We start from the raw sequence: 18,512 nt of genomic DNA, 5'->3' as shown, positions 1-18,512 counted from the left end.
TTATTGGAAGAAACAAAACTGTCTTCTCGTATCATTTTCAGTGCCGTATTGCATGAAAAAACATCATTTTACATTTTTTGCTCAAAAAATTCCATGAATCTGAGTACATTACTATTTTTGGAATTTTCAGAACATTAATGTTTTTCATTGAATTGGTTCAATTTTCTAACGAATGTTCTCAATTTTTCTTCAAATATTAATTGTAAGCCATGTCTCCCCCCCCCTTTGTCTTATCATTTATAGTATTTCGATCATTACAACCAATCATAATTTGTCCTATAATCTTTAACTTCCTTCTTATCATAGATACATTTATCAAATCATCAGAAATATTAAATTCCCAAGCAGAAACAGAGGTGATAAGTTTTAAATAAAAATAAAAAAGTAACATTATCTAAAAACTCACTATCTCTAGTTTCACTTTTAAACCTGCAAATAAAAGTAGATATTAGATACTGTATGCATGTTTAGATAATGAAAAAGATTTTGGGAATTTGAAACAAGTGTGATTGGAAATTAAATAAATAATAATGAAAACAACATCATTTGTTATGGAAGCGTCACTTTGACAGTTTTTCAAATTATTTTAATAGAATTCATCTAGAAAGTGTATTTAAGGGGTGAAAAATAAATAAATACTAATATTGAAAAATAATAAATTTATAAAGAGTATTAAATAAAAAACATATTTTACATTTCTTTTGAAAATATGAAACAGATTCTCTGTCTAGTTACTTGGTTTAAAAACCCCACTTAAATAAATTAGAAAGAGTATCAGAATGTTTTTTAGTAAGAAGAATATTATTATTATTAATAATAATTTGTCTTTGAAATCGAATAAAATATTTTATAGCTATCATACTCATTAATTTATAGATTACAGATGCATAATTTCTAAAAATTTCTTTTTAAAATAGATGCTTGTTTTTTACAGGAAAATTAGAAAAGTTCTTTTTTCGTTCATAATAAGAATTGAAGCAGAAATTTTATTGAGAAAACAAAATGTAATTCATAATCTTTGGTCAACACTCATCATTTCAAAAAAAAACAAAAAAAAAAAACAGAGTGGATATTCTTATCTTACTAAAATTTTTATTTTTATTTTCAACCGATAAAAGGAAATAAATTCCCGACTGTTGCCAGGTGTGTACAGAAATCGTAAAAATGTTTGATAAAAGTTGCAGACGATACCTACAATAAACGTCTTTTAAATAAAAATTTTCGGACACTTTTTGATGATATTAATATTTTTATCTTATCTCCTTAGCAACTAACTTATCTATCGCGTATGGGATGCTAAAATAGAATAGAAAAGGAAACTATTTATTTTGAATATCTATCAGAAAGGATGCTTGAACATCGTGAATTTCGATGCAGTAGGGATAATGCTTCATCGTGGAATACAATGCACTATGACACTATATCGATAAATCGAATAGCAGCACAACTGTACTTATACTCTGTACTATTTATATGTATATGAAGATTCGACCTTGTTGAATTTATGAATTACATATTATTTGAATACGATTGAATGCTAATATACTAAAGAAAAGTTTTATAAAATTAAGAATGCAAATATTAAATAAATGCAGTTATTTGTAACTGATACTAAGATTTTAAAGTTTATATACAGTAAACATTACTAATAGTAAAAATAAATGTGTGTTTTGGCCCTCCGCAGGCTAGACCGTTCAACTAGAGGTATCAAATTTCACACATATACGTGTATTTTTGAGGGTAAGCATATGTATTTAAACGTTTTTTGGGAAATTTTTATTAGAATTTTAATTAATTAAAAAATTGATTGGAACTTTGGCGTTTTTCCAGTATAACTTTTAAAAATATTACAATACACAAAAATAACTTTTTCGTGATTGTTAAATTAAAAAAAAAATTGTGATACCAATTTAGTTCCTATGAAATTATTAATATCAACTAAATTGGTACCACGAATTAGTTAACTTTAAAAAATATTTTTAAATATATTTTACACTAATATTGTCATGGTTTTGAATGAAACCCGAAGCATTTTCATTGTTACTAATTAATATTTTAACAAGTTTTTTTCCTATTGTTGATGATGGAAATCTGGGGTTATGACTTATTATTCCATAATCAGAAGGTTAATATTTAATATATGTTGTCAATATATTGTTTAAAATTTGTTGTACTTAAAATTAAGATTTAACTGCCTAAATAAAATCCGAAAAACTTTTTCGCATACTTTCTAATAAAGGTGTTATCTCAGATAATGCCTTGCATAGTATTTGCCTACAATAATTATGAAATATTAACTTTTGGCGCGAATTTAGCATTTTTATTGAATTTATTGTGTGATCCTTGGCGAGTTTTTTAGCCATTAATCTTTAGTATGCGGTTAATATCCAAAACTCAAATTTGTGTTTGAGGCGAGTTTTTCTCCTATTGAATGAATAAAAATACAGAGTTACACTTATAGCCACAAATTACATGCCAAATCTCATATATTTAAGTCATTACATTTTTGAGTTATCACATTTACGTGCTTCCGAATCTATAGACTGACAGACGGTCATCTCCTCGTTGGAGTTAATTCAAAATTTGATAAGTATCTAGATTATAGATATTAATTCTGTTTATCAAATTTTATGTAACTAGCTTTCTTTGTTTTGTAGTTGTCGTGTTAACTTATATTCGGACAACCGGACAGACAGACTTTTCCTAAACGAATTTTGCAGAATCTACAAATTTGGTGTAAAGACCACTTATCAAATTTCTTTTTTCTAGTTCAAAGCCTTTTTGAATTACTTTTGTCACAGACGGACAGAAATTTTTCAAAAATGTGTTTTTCGAACTCAAGGGGAGGTCTAAAACGCGGAGATTCGTCAAAAACTCAAGTTTGAATTTTCTTTTTTGTACTGATTATTGTACTTTCTCTATATTACGTATACGAGAAAGTAACAAGGAAGAAACATTTTTTTTTTAGTGCGTTCATTTTTAAATGCTACATGCTTTAATATAATATAGCAATGTTTAAAAATATATTATGTTTCTTATTGCTTGAAAACTGATTCCTTGTTTAATTGCAATCAGTTTTTCTTTGAATCAACTAAATATTTATTTATTAATTCTCTGGGTTATTATACAAATCTGAAAAAAATATTATGTAGTACATATAGAACATCCATACTTGACATTTTTACTGTATGTCTGTATACTTTAAATAAAAAAATGTGTAGATTCAACAAAAAACTTTTTGAACTTAAGATTAAAAATTTCTGTATTTCTAATTGCAAATCACATTTTAGGTGAAATCACAAAAAATTAGGAAGATGCATAGATTAATCAACGCAACAATGAAAGGCTTTTGAAATAGTACGTACTACAGGCCTATAAAATTGTAAGTTTATAAACACTTTTTTGTTGAGGCAGTTATTAAACGCAACTTTCATAAAATATTTATTTGAAAACTTCAGCAAAAATTATTTCCGAAGAACAGCTGATCGCCAGGAATGGTTGTTTTTTAATATAAACAAAGAAAAGATAACAAATAAGGAAATGTCATTTTATCAACCAAAGTGCATTAATAGAGATAAAAAAAAATTCCTCAAAATGAATTACGCTTTATCGTAAGCATGATAAAGCTAATAATGATTGAGCTGTCAGATGACTGATAAATAAGATTTCAAGAATATGAGTTTTTTTTTTTATCTGAAATTGTGATTTGATTGCTGTATTTAGTTGCATTTCCATTTACTAATGTTAAAATCAAAATTAGCATCTAGAAAGAGAGCTAAAGAATCAGTCATTAATCATGGCATTTCAGAAAATAGGAATTGGAGCTTTAGATAAGGAATTGAATACTTTATTTCGAAGAGTCTTTGCATCAAGAGTCCTTCCAACAGAATTTGTGCAGAAACTTGGTAAGATTTTCTTTTCTTCGCCTTAGAAAAAAAATTCTGGTTTCTTCATTATCAAATTCGATTAAATTAAAAACTAATGTAAAATTAGTTTTATTAAAGTAACTGATATTTTGGAATAATCCTAATGATTTTACATATTTTTTTCATTTGTAATATTATTACTAATGCTAGTAAGGATTCTTAATTTAAAATGCACAGTTCCCAAAGTTTTTTTTTTTATCTAAATGCTTTGTTCTTTTTTCTTTCTTAAATTCTATCAAATATATATAGAACAAAATAATAGGAAATAATCTGTGAAAAAATGAAAAAATTTTATTACTAAGAAATTGGGCCACCTTTGGCCTGAATGACTGCTCGCGTTCGACGTGGAATTGACAAATAAAGATCTTGAACAAAGTTCATCGGAATTCGCACCCATTCCTCGTGCAAGGCCGTTTCGGGTTCAAATAGTGTGCATGGAGGAGGAAACCGAGTACGACTTTTTTCTCAAAAAATCCCACAAAGACTTAATGATATTGATATCAGGGGATTGAGGACACCAGAGTAGATGTTCCATTTCATCATCATACTCATGCAAATATGTTTGAATAGAGCGAGATGTGTGAACAGGGTCGTTGTCATCTTGGAACACAGGACGTTCTCCCGGAATTAGTGTCTAAAGCTTAGGATGAAAATGATCTGCGAGATTGCTTCGATAATGGTTGCCTGTGATCATCCCACTCAAGACAACAAGGTATCCTAATCCACGGGAAGATATTGCACTTCACACCATCACAGACCTCCTCCATATTTCATGGTTGGAACCCTGCAGTCAACATAAAATGCTTCTGCCAATGTTCAGCAGACGAACGCACGACCGGCGGTCTGGAATAATGTGAATGAGAATTCATCAGCATAGATGACTTATTTCCATTGCAGTTGTGTCCAGTTTAGGTGGTCTCGGACCAATGCAGTCTCTTCATAACAATCCGGGCCGAAACTAACTGCTTTGGAATAGCTTCTCTGCCATGAATGTTCGCAGCTTGCAACTCTCGTTGAATAGTTTTCATGAATGCGGGGTTCTGAAGGTGGGTATTCATCTCTGACGTTATCTGCGGTAGTGCAGTCTTGCGATTTTGGAGGACTATTCTCTTCGACACCCGTCTATCACGGTCCTTCAACTTCGACTTTCGCCCACTGTTGTGCTTCACAGAAGACACCCTATTCAGGTTTGTGTAGGCTATCATAACCCTGGGCACAGTGGTGCTTGAAACACCCACAAGGTTGGCTGTTCTGGACACGGACGCTCCAGCGGTGCGAGCTCCAATTATCATGCCTATTTTTCACATCGTAGAGGTCGAACATAATCACGCTTTGCTAGTTGCAGAATTTTCTCATGTAACTCTCACACTGCCAAATGTTTGACTGATACCTTTCCTTTCGCCGCCATTAGACTGCACACTGTTGCGACACGAGACAGCTTTTTATTGGTCCGTCAAAGGACGACTCTTTTTTAAATGGGTGTTCCTATTACTTTGTCTTATACCAGTATATGGAAGTATGCATAATTTCAACCATTCAGAGTGGAGTCACTTCCTTACAATAACGTTTCCCATAATGATTGATGAATTCTCGTATTTAACATCTAAAAAGAATGTTGGATGTTTACATTCTCTTCTGTTTTCTTTTTTAACTTTTGGGAAATTTGCATTAAGAAGCATACACTGGAAGCTTCTTTTTTCTAGCTCTGATAAGTACAAACCTGGTTGCATTTCGACTTAACAGCCGAGAAGATTCAGGTATTTGTCATATCCACGGACCTAGATTCTGTCTTCGCAGAACGTTGCCGTCAGTGTTGTGAGATGAACTAATCAGCTTTTAAAGACCCTCATTAGATTGAAAGTTATTTAAATTTTCTTTTAAATCGAGAATATGGATCAGGAATGTTAAAATATTCATCCACAAAAGTTGCAACTTTGGTATTCTTGTCTACCAGTTCTTTATCTTCTGTTTATTTCGAACAATTTGATCAACAACATCTAATGAGTTTAGTTTCATGCCCTTATCACATTAACGGATCATATGGTTTAGATTATCCGTCTTAATAATCTAAGCCGTGATTTTCATTTCATCTCTAAGCTGAAGAACGAATCAGAATGCTAAAACAAAAACGCTAGTCTAACGAGGAACATCAAAATAATATTGAATTCGATCACACATTACTGGTGGCATCGTTTCTCTAAGAGGGAATAGGAAATTTGATCTATTAACATGACAAACGTATATATATAATCCATACAGTCTTGGGGATAAAAACGAAACTCATGGAATTTTTATGTGAGTCATCTATACTAATAATAAATATGAATGTGTGCGTATGTGAGTGTGTGTATTGGCGCTCTGCAGGCCAGACCGTTTGATCTAATGTTACCAAATACGACACATATATATCGTGGAGGATGGGAATCTACTGATCTGGGCGATATTTTTAATTTTTAATTTTAATTAATAAAAAAATAAGCTCAATTTTTGTGTTTTTCCGGGATAACTGTTATTGCACAAGATTAAAAAAATGAATTTTACATCATTTTAAAATTTTTCTTTCTAACAGTTCCAATTTAATAATCAAATAAATTTTTCTAAATATTGGGAATTTTCTTTAAGATATTTTTTTTGTCTAATTTTCAGTAATAGATTGTGTTCTTGTCCTGAGTTTCAAATCGTTTTTTTTTGTGACATTAACTATCTAATCACATGGTTTTTTTTCCATTGTTGAAAGGTAAAAAAAAAAAAGATATTGTTTAATAATATCTATATAGAAGATAGATGAAATGGAAATTTACGATTTTAATCGAATTGTTATGCTATGGGATTGATCTCCATTAGAAAGGTTCATGTACAAAGCGAGCAGATCATATGTAGGACAATTAAACCAACATTGTTTTACTGTCTGATAATTTGGTGGAGTCATAGATATGAAGTTACATCTACTCGATTTAATATATATATATATATATATATATATATATATATATATATATATATATATATATATATATATATATATATATATATATGATATAAAAACCTAATCAGCAGGCCTCAGTAGAAAACAACAACGACGTTTATTAAACACAAAGACACAGACGACGAATATAAAGACAACAAATATGAAGAGCCGAGATGAACACACTGCAGCTCACTACAACAGACAGAAATACAAGTAGTAATTCGGTAGTAATAACGACCTCAGCACACAACAGACAGAATTCAGCAGAGAGGGGATCCTCGGAGCTTCGCCCTACGGTCTCACCAAACAGCTGAAATTCTCCACTGTCTCTTTGCTTTAGCTGTATCCAACTGCCGACTCTCTATCACACGACTGGCTTCTCCACACATGACACAACGCTGCTTCCACAATAGACAACAGGACTCGGTACACAGCATTTCAGCAATAGCTTGGGCTCCACACAACGCTGGCACTCCGCCATTGCTTTGCTATCCTCTCGAAGACTCGTTACTTGTCTACGATTCCGACTGCGATTCATTGCAGCTTGAACATTTTATAGTTCCCGGAAGACGGGACGAGAACCTTCTGGGACAATCAGGTGTATTATTGAATAAATCGTTAAAACTCTCGAAGTTTCCAGCATTATCTACATTGTCGACAATATTGCCAAATTCGACGCCAAGTCGCCAAATGGTTGCCAGGCTCTGGGATTACTGGCTCGGCACCCGAGCAATATCCATACAGATGATTGTAAATCGGTTTTTCCGGAGATAGAACTAACCGTGTTGGGAAGCAACCATACAGGCTTATTACAATATATATATGTAGGGTTGATGGCCAAGCAATAATAAGTTCGATTTAGTTGATATTTGAGAATTTAATGCATGAAAATATAGTTACGTTAATGATGATGCAAAAATTGTGATGAATAAATTGAAGACTACAAATTTAAAGGATGAGATAATCAGCTTCAGAGCTAATATAAAAGTTCGTGTTTTAAACAACACATCGTAATAGTTTGTCCTCATCTCTTCACGTCATGACATTAACTGACTGCAACTCTCGTTTCTTCCGGCAGAGGAAGTTAGGTACGCACAGACACACATATATAACATATATATAATCAACATTCTCAGCGTATCAGCTATAAACTATATCCTAGGAGGACCAGTTGGTCGTCAATAACGATGACTGAAAAAATGAATTTACACCGCGAATATAAAGAAATAAATGAATTAGATAATTGCCTTTTTTATATCGCTAAGAAGTCAATGGACTGGTTTCCATTAGAAAGGTTCGTTGAAATGACAAATAGAATATATGTTAAATTATTAAAATAATACGCCATTCATGTCGATGATAATTTGATGTTTAAAAATATTTCCAAGGGGAAATTGAACTGCAGAAGAGATTTGATTATAAATAACGCAAGCGGTACTCCCGCTGAACTGTATGGTCGCCAAAGGCGGCTAGTTTAAAAATAGAAGTAATCTCAATCGTCTACTAATCGTAAAGATGAATATGTGTGTTGTCATTATGCAGTAAGGATGACGAATATTTTACGAGCGGTTATTACGTAACCAATATCATAAACTCACAAATACCAGTGATCAAACTTTTCAAAGAGGGGCGTGATTCAAATCCTTGATACGATCTTATTGGTGATATTTCGATTACAGGTTTTGGATCACGATAGAAAATAACAATCGGTACGATCTGTCCAATGGAAGCCCTCGAACAAAACAGAAAAGGAGAAATCTATGAATGGTTTGAAAAGTGAACGGACCAGTATTCTTGGAACTATCGTATCATTGAATCACTATCACTGAAATTTATTGGAGCGGTGACTTCACTGGAAAGTATGAAGTCGCCACTCCACTTCATGAGCGTGACCTTGACTTTCCGATATTCGCATTTGATGATGCTCTATTCCATACAAATCATTTTTAATTGCTTGAGACATGACTTTGCATATATTCTGTTTCCTGCTGGCGCCATCCATTGGTAGAATATACAACTAAAGTATACATTTTTAAGAAATGACATATATATTTAATTCAAAATTTTCAGAAAATGGTTTACTCCAGAAGTAAGCTGAAATAGATAAATTAATTCAATCACGCGTTACTTAAATTAGTAAATTAAGTATTAATTACAATTAATAAATTATATATTTAATACTAAGTAATAATTTTTAATTAATCATATGATTGAAATTACAGATATTTGAAACAAATATTGAAAAATAACAATAGCAAAATTATTTGTTATTCAAAAAATCGCGGATTATGCATCTTTACTTTGCAGGCCAGATTGTTTGAACTACAGTTACAAAATCTGGCACACAATACGCATATAGCTAGGAAAGTAGAAACGTGCACCTGAGAATAATTTGAAAATTTTAAGTAGAAATTTAATTAATTAAAAATTAACCTACTTTTTGACTTTTTCCCCATTGGCTTTCTAAAAACCCTTACACAAAAAATAAATTTCACACATGTTCAAAAATTTTAAAATCTTCTTTTTTAATTATATCAAATTAATAGTCGTGCAAATATTTCTAGAATTTTCGTTATTTAAAAAAAATTTATAAACTAATTTCTAACAATAGATTACAGTGTTGATCTGAGACTCAAACCGTTTTCATTGTTCCATCAATTATTTTATTGCATGAACTTCTTCAATCGTTAAAAGCTATAGAAGAAGAGTTATGTTTAGTATGTGCGTAGTTCATAAGACAAATTAAAAAGGTGAATTACAATACCGCAAAATTTAGCTGGCAGATGAATTCCCATTCGCGTTTTTTATATCGCTATGATATCAAGGAACTGGTCTTCGTTTGATAAGATCATGCACACAATGAACAGAACATATGTAAGACAATTAAAATGACACGGCATTGATGTGTCATAATTTGAAGGAATCATGGACATGAAGTTATGTCTACGCAATTTAATTGAAATTGAATGTAATCAATATCCCCGGCAAACCAATTAGTCACTAAAGGATATTCGTTCTAAATATAAAGAATGACATAATAGCCAATAAATTATTGTATTTTAAAACCAATGTATTTCACTATTGTTACAATAATGTTGCTTCTCAGCAAGGTAAGTTCAATCACTGGAAAGACCGTTTTACGATCAGCTCTGTAGGATGCTGATCGGATGCCGAATCAGTGATTTCAATGATTGCCGACAAACTTCGCGGTGGGGACTAGGCGACGAATTTGGCGACTTTGACTGCAAAATACAAAATACTGGAATCTTCAAGAATTTTGGTGATAGAGCCAAATAAGAACCGAGATAAGCCTGCTTTTTCCAGAACCTTCTCTGCACGGTTCCTGGAACTATAAAAGGCCGGCAGTTTAAGCTGAATCAATCGGGTATAGAGTCGTCGAGAAGTTTAGAGTCGCATAGCGAGTCAACGGCGAATAGTTGTATCAGTCCAGCGAAGCGCAAGCGTTGTGTGGAGCTCAAGCGTTTGGTGAATTGAGCTGTGTGCCGAATCCTGGTGTTTATTATAGAAAAAGCATCGAGTCATATGTAGAGTAGCCAGTCGTGTAGTAGTGAGTCGGCAGTTGAATACAGTTAAAGCGAGGAGACAGTGGAGAATTGCAGGTCTTTAGAAAGACCGTAGAGTGAAGCTGCATGCATTCGCTCCTTCTGCTTAGTTCTATCAGGTCGCTTTGTGTGCCGTGGTTGTTATTATTACCATTACTACTTGTGGGCTACTGTTTGTTGTAGTGTGCGGCTTGTATTTGTTGTCTGCGTACACGTGTCCTTTTTGTTTTATAAAAGTCATCATTCGTTACTAAAGGTCTGTTTTTTCATCGACTAATAATTCGAAAGAATCCCGAATTCATAACAATATAATAGATAGCATCCAATATTTTTATACCTTAACAACATTTAATTTTTTTAATTCTCTGCATAGGAAATAAGATAGAATAGCTAATAATTCATTTAATTAAGGTTATAGTTATTGGAATTTTTTCCTGTATTTTTATGTCGTGTGCGTAATAACTTATCAATGCGAAAATGTTTGCATAAATAACTTGTTTATAGCAAATTAAATTTAGTAGTTCTTATGCTTATTTTCAACATGAAGAAACTCTTTAGAATTGTCGACTTCAGATTCGAATATTTTAATTCCTATGTTTTTCCTTCTTGTGATTATTTAGATAGTGTGAATTTTGATTAATCCACAATTTTAATCTTACATAACTTTTGAATTATTCCAAAAAATACCGAAATTTTAATTAAAAACGTGGAAAAAGAGTTTAACAGATGTTTTCAAAATCGGAACTATTAAGATTTAACGCAAAAATACAACCACCTGGAAAAGATGTGAGATGCAGTAACTAGTTATGCTCTAAAATGAATTTTTTAAACATTTTTTAGACTAATAAGAACTCTAAGCTTCTTTTTGCATACCATCTTATTAGTCCCTATGAAAAAAAATCATATGGATACTGTTGTAGCTATCTCAATCTCGATCGATAAATAAAAAGACTTGACTTGCTTTTAAAGAAACACGGACTTCATTTGCTGATTTGTTTTATTTCAGGTATACTATGCAAATAAATTGTTTTTAGGTTAGTTGACTGCTTTTTAATTAAATTGTATTTATATCTATACTACTATTCTAAATGTGAAGGTTTGGATGGATGGATGTTTGTTAGTCAATCACGCCAGAACGGCTGAACAGAATTGGATGAAATTTAGCTGAGAGATAGATTATAGTCTGGAATAGGACATAGGCTACTATTTATCCCGGTTAATTGAGTGGTTAATTGTTTCTAATTAAAAACTAACTTTCCCGCCAAAAATCACCAAATGAGTAAAGCTTCAGGGGTTTTTCTTTCCCACGCCAATGAGATTAGGCTTAACATGATTTTGACTATTATTTCAAACGATTCTGCTTATTTTCTTAGTGTTCGATACATTTAAAATTAAACTTTGTTAATTAATCGATCTTTCGGATTCATTCTGAAGTACTTTTGAATTAAAATGAAACAGAATAAAGGAAATTAAAAATTTATAATCTATATTGCGTTACCCCAACTGGCGTAGAAAATTCATACATTTGTGTTGCCCCATTTAGCATTGAAAAAACACGCATGCGCAGGAGTAACAAAAGATAAAGCCATTGATGCCATAAATTCCAATCTATTTCCATCTATTTTTATCCTCTCTGCCATCCACACATTTGTGACGGTATTAGTGAGATATTCAACATTTATTTCAATTCAGAGTTGTATTTTGCCCGAAACTCACAATGTTTCTTACTCTCTAACAATTATTTTTTTTAGTTTAATTTAATTGTAAACGTTCAGATTATTTAAGTATCAGGCTCTTTTATACAATTATTCATCGCTGAACAAAGTTATATATATATTTTTTTATTTTCAGTAAATAGCACTAACTATACGTATTAATGAATAAAATCTTGAGATTTGTTTTATATAGGCTTGAAACATGTCAAAGGCATTTTACTTTATGGTCCTCCTGGTACAGGAAAAACTTTAATGGCCCGCAAAATCGGAGAAATGTTGAATGCCAAAAAACCAAAAATGATTTACGGACCTCAAATTTTAGATAAACATGCAGGAGAATCTGAAGCCAATGTTAGAAGACTTTTTGCTGAAGCAGAAGAAGATGATAGAATGGTGTGAGTGTATATTACCTTTATTATCAATATCTTTATTTTCTTTTTGATAGCATGTTATATATTTCATTATATATGGATTATATCTGAAAATGTGTAATTGGTGTATTAAATTAATAAGTCATTGTAATAATAAACTCTATGATATAATTTTTATTTATGCAATCTAAATTTATTGGTGATAATCTATATACTTATAAATAAAGCTCAATGTGTGTGTGTGTGTGTGTGTTGGCGCTCTACAGGCCAGGTCATTTGACATACAGCTACCAAATTTGGCACGTGTATACCTTAGAGGTCGGGAATGTGCACCTGGGGCCCCTTTTTTTGAATTTTTAATTATAATTTTAATTATTAATCAAAAACTAACTTTCCCGCCAAAAAAATTTTCCATTTTCCGCACCGCCAAATGAGTAAGGCTTCAGTTTTTTTTCTCCAACAGTAATGAGGCTAGGGTTAACATTTCTCGGCCGATTATTTCAAACGATTCTGTTTATTTTCTTAATGTTTGATGCATTTAAAATTAAACATTGTTAATTAATTCATCTTTCAGATTCATTCTGAAGTACTTTTGAATTAAAATAACACAGAATAAAGGAAATTAAAAATGTCTAATCTGCATAGCGTTGCCCCAACTGGCGTAGAAAAATTCACGCATTTGCGTTACCGTAACTGGCGTTGAAAATTCACACATGCGCATTGTGTTCTGATTGTTGACATGAAAACCATTATCAACTGATGATTTAAATTATTTTTAGGTTAGTTGCATGCTTTTGTAATTAAATTGTATTTCTGTTAGTTATATATATTTTTTGTATATGCTTATAGTTTTAAGTACATCGTTTTTTAAGTAGTTTTTTTAAACCTGTTTTCTACCGATTATTTTAAACGATTCATTTTATTTTCTTAGTGTTTGATGCATTTAAAATGAAACATTGTTAATGAATCGATCTGTTCATGATGAATCTGAGAAAATTTTGTTGACAAATTCTTGAGATATTACATAAATTAAGAAAGATATTCTTTAGTGCCCATAAAGTTTAAACGCTCAATGACTCTATTATCAGTAATCATATTATTAAAAAAATGCTTTGTTTCAGTAAAAAATATTATTATATTAATTGCAGATTAATCCTTTACACTTTAATTTAAAGCATAAATTCTACGAGAAGTAACAGAAAATTAGAGAGATACATATCACGTTATGACTGAAGGCCTTTATAATATTATGAGAGAATTATATGACTATCAAAATTTGAAATTTTAAAATATTTTGCTGAAGAATCTATTAAAGTTGGAATTGCGTAAAATATTTAATGGTACGACCGGAGTTTAAAACCCTGCTTGGAGCAATTTTTAAAAATCGCCAACAACGGCCTTGCGAAATGTTCAAAAGCAAAGGAGCAGATGTTCAATTATAATGCATAATAAAGATTGCCAGCTTTGGCGCGTTATCGCAACTTGGCGAAGAAGGGGGTTAAACTCCGGTTCAACCTCTTTAATTATTAAAATTTAAACGAACATTAAGATTGGCGAACCGGCTGGTCGCCAAAGGCGGCTAGTGAATAATAACATGAAATCATACGCAATCACCATTTTATTACATTTACCGAACATATATATTTTATTTATTCACCCCGAATATAAAAATGTAATAAATGATAAAACAACGAATTTGTTCTAGTCTTCAAAAATTATTTGTGTAGGTTTTTCATTAACATAATTTTATTTAGTTTATATATTCTATATTTAATACTACAGTTATTATAAATTGGTATGCAGTATTTATTAGAGTGACAAAACGAAATAATAATGCTACGAAACAGTAGCTTTCTAGAAATTTTCAGATTTCTAGAAATCGAAAGCTATTCTGAAAATAATAATGAGGATTTTTTTTTTCCTCCTATAGTTTGGACTCAATAGTGGACTGCATGTTATAATAATTGATGAAATAGATGCCATTTGCAAAACTAGAGGATCTGTGGTATGTAAAAATACATTATTATATATACATCATTAAAAACCAAAACTAATATTTGAGATAGAATTCTTATTAAACTGTTTTTAAGCATTTAAATTTAGCTACATTATTTTATATAGAAATTCAATCTTTGAAAGGATTTATATCATTTAATACAACATGAACTGCTGGTTAAAGAAACCAGTCGCAAGTATAAACCAGTTGCATATTGTAATATGTAGGTAAAGGTCAAGTAATGATAGTTACATATCAAGGCCCCGAACTGAAAGGGGGCAGGGCTATAGGGCTAGGGAAATACTAGGGCTATTTTGGGACGGACCTCGTAATTTTGAACCGCGATCAGATGACGAGGATGACACTAAAGCTGACACTCCCTCTCCAAACTTCCACACCACACCAGCGGGAGGACATTTGACCCAACGGATTTAACGTGCACCAGATCCGCTAACACGGCGTTTCTCCGGTGGAATCGGATCTCGAACCTGAAACCCTTCGATTGCGAGATCTTACTACCAAGCAACGCGACCCTACGTTGCACAATACGGGAGAAGTGATAAGCGGCGGGAAATGCATTGACAGCAATTGGAGTATTTCACATTAACCATCCGTATATTCAGTAATCCATAACTGAGGATTCGGTCCTGATTTCTTGGGGAAAATGCCAAGTAGAATGTGCCTGAGGTACTATTAAAGCATCGTGAGAGGTTTATGTGCAATACTTAAGAACTGCTATTCACGCTGCTAATTACTTCTATGATATTTGCCAATAATGACGTATCTGTTTAGATCAATTGCTTCTACTGAGTCTACAAAAATATAAAAATCTAATTCAAGAAATATTCCAGATAGTGAGATATTCCCTTTCTTCAAGCTTGAGAAGGTAATCCAATTAATACATAGAACGAAATTTCCCGTCAAATTGACTCTCCAATGATAAGAATAGATGGACGCTTTTCTTTCCAGTCAATAGTCAATAATAGTAATCCTATCTCCCTCAAAGTTGAAAATCCTTTATTCGCAATGTGCTTCTATTCCGCAGTAAAGTTGAACACCTATAAGTGCCATTTGAGTCTCAATAGCTTTGTAAATTATCGTTTTCTAATTACAATAAGAATGCGCAAAGTTTGAAATACCCAGAAGTTTTTTTTTTTCTTTCTTTTTCTGACTGAAAGTAATAACACATTTACACATTGAAGTATCGCAACGTTATTAAAAAATAAAGCTAGATGATCAAGAAATAAGACTTGACAGAGTTTTGATCTGGTTTCATAAGGAAGGTGTATTTTACATAGTTGTTTAAAAAAGAAATTCTTCTTGCGTTGGCGAAATAGAATGGAAAAGGTAAAATCTATTTAATATATCTTTACAGATTTAGATAATATTTGATCGCAAATATTTCATGGAGTTACTGTTTTACAACAGCATAACAGCATAAGCTCTTTGGATACAAAAAAAAAAAAAAAAAAAAAAAAAATGAACAAATTTTTATAAAAAAAAAATCTAAATATATTTGTATTGTTATGAATTTGGAGTTCTTTCGATTTATTAGTCGATGAAGGATCAGATCTTTAGTAACGAACGACTACTTTTATTAAACACTAAGAAACGAATACACAGACGACATATGCACAGTCTAGACGAACACACAACAGCTCACTACAACAAACAGTAGCCCACAAGTAGTAATCGATAGCAATAACAACCACAGCACACAAAGCGGATAGACAGAATTCAGCAGGAGGAGGGAATTTTCATAGCTACTCTCTATGGTTTCTCCAAATGCCTGCATTTCTTCGCTGTCTCCTCGCTTTAGCTATATCCAACTGCCGAATTACTACTGCACGACTGGCTACTCTTCACATGACTCAATGATGCTTCTACAATAAATTTCATAATTCTACACAAAGCTCAATTCAAGAATCGCTTGAGCTCCACTCAACACCTGTACTTCGCTGTTGACTCTCTATGCGACTCTATGTACGACTGCCTTCAGCTTAGACTGAAGGCCTTTTATGTTTCCGGAGTCGGGCAGAGAAGGTTCTGGAACAAGCAGGCATATCTCGGTTTCTATTTGGCTCTATCGCCAAAAATTCTGGAGCATTCAGTATTATCTATTTTGCCGCCAAAGTAGCCAAGTTTATCTCCAAATCGTAAAATGGTCGTCAAGTTTGCCACCAAACTCTGAGATCACTGATTCGGCATCCGATCAATATCCAACAGAGCTGATCGTAAAACGGTCTTTCCAGTGATTGAAATAACTGTGCTGGAAGCAACATTACATATTAGTAACAATATATACACATTTAGCATTAGATTCGTTATTCTATCAAATAAATTACATCATAACATATTGTTGTCTGCAAAGGCGACTGAATCAAAATTGAGGGCAAAGGCGACTAGTATAACATTTTTTTAAATGGTGAAACCAGAATATTATATATTTTATTTAGTAGTTATAATTTGGAATCTATAAAGATTTTTCTTCACAAAAAATGCGCATTAAATCAGTTTTCTTTATGATTTTTCTTGATAATAGACGGTGATTGAGACAGGAGAGAATTTATGGCATATCTAGGGGGACATTAGCTCTCATACGAAATAAAATTTGATGAAATTGATGCAATGGTTCCATTTGTATGGAACTAGTTGGCAGAACCAAAGAACCAGTCGTTTGGTTCTGCCAATTATCTTTCTATTACATGAAAATATTTTTATGTCAATATTGGTTTTATTCTCTTTGTGATTGGTAAATATGGAGTCACCTTAACCATGGCATTTGGGGGTTGTTTTGCCTGTATTGCCTGAAATGTTTAATGGAAATTATTATTACTCGTATTAAATATTTATATTGCATTTAATTCAAATGGTGAGAAAAAAAAAGAAGTAAAGCTTCAATTAATATTTAATTAAGAGCAGATGAATTTAAAACAATATTATTTGATAATTTTGTTTTTAGACACACCGTTTGCAGCAATTCTAATGAATAGCTTTCGGTTTGTTTACCTTTTTCGAGTAACGAAATTTTTTCTCTTTCTAGGCTAGCAATCTTCTCAATACCTAAACAATACACATGTTAACCCTGCATTGTTTATTAAACAGTAATGGAGCATCCAGCGATATTTGATAAAAAAAAATGCAAAGAAAAACCGAGAGAAAATACCAATTTGAAAAGAAAAGCTGATTGTGAAGCTGCTACGTTGGCAGCAAAACGTGAAAAACTGAATCAATATTGTTACAAATTTGTAATGTTGCTTACCGCGGGTAATTCAATCACTGGAAAAACCATTTAACGATCACTTCTGTTAGATGCTGATCGGATGCCCAATCAGTGATTCCAGGGCTTGGCGACAAACTTGAATATTATTTGGCAACTTGGTGATGAATTCGACAACTTTGGCGACAAAATAGACAATACGGGAATTTTCCAGAATTTTGGCGATAGAGCCAACAGGAATCGAGTTATGCTTGGCTGTTCGAGAACCGTATCTACCGCGTCTCGTAAACTAAAAAATGCCGTGCGACCAAGCTGGAGGCAGTGCTTTCAGTTCAATTCTGGTTAATAGTTGAAGGAGCTCTCTTCTTGAGTGCTTTGAGCTGTTTGTGTACTGCTATTTGTGAGAAGTGTTGCTAAGTATTGTTACAAAAATTTTTCTACTATAAAATACCGTCGATCAATCATAATAACATAACGCATTTAATCGTTATAGTTCAGCAGCTATCTTGCTGTCTAATCCTCCAGTTTCTTTACTTGTCGGCGACTCCGACTCCTCTCACACATAACTTCTCACGATCCACACAACTTCCCTGCAGCTTCAGAGTGCCTGTCTTTTATAGTTTCGGGAGGAGGAGCTAGAATCTCCCAGACCAATCAGGGCGTCTCTGGGTGTATCTCGGTTCCTACTGGATGGATCATGAAACTTCTCGAACTTTCCAGTATGATCCATTTAGTCGCCAAACTCTCCAAATT

At 32.4% G+C, this 18,512-nt stretch overlaps 1 protein-coding gene across 2 annotated transcripts in view; it reads left to right on the top strand.

Annotated features, from left to right (window-relative positions):
- Window positions 1-3,706: 3,706 nt before the first annotated feature.
- LOC129985205 (vesicle-fusing ATPase 2-like) overlaps window positions 3,707-18,512 on the top strand; it is a 33,914-nt gene continuing 19,108 nt past the window's right edge. The window contains exons 1-3 of one of the 2 annotated variants that reach the window (XM_056095144.1): window positions 3,707-3,905; window positions 12,414-12,565; window positions 14,474-14,548. In XM_056095144.1, coding sequence (XP_055951119.1) covers window positions 3,797-3,905; window positions 12,414-12,565; window positions 14,474-14,548 — 336 coding nt within the window. In that variant the 5' untranslated portion in view covers window positions 3,707-3,796. Of the gene's footprint in view, window positions 3,906-12,365; window positions 12,566-14,473; window positions 14,549-18,512 lie in introns of both variants that reach the window. The other variant, XM_056095143.1, reaches the window with a different exon arrangement.

Source organism: Argiope bruennichi, chromosome 9, assembly GCF_947563725.1.
Source record: "Argiope bruennichi chromosome 9, qqArgBrue1.1, whole genome shotgun sequence".
Classification (NCBI taxonomy): Eukaryota; Metazoa; Arthropoda; class Arachnida; order Araneae; family Araneidae; genus Argiope; species Argiope bruennichi.
Note: the sequence above shows the minus strand (reverse complement) of the source record. Positions and strands in the feature narration are given on the sequence as shown.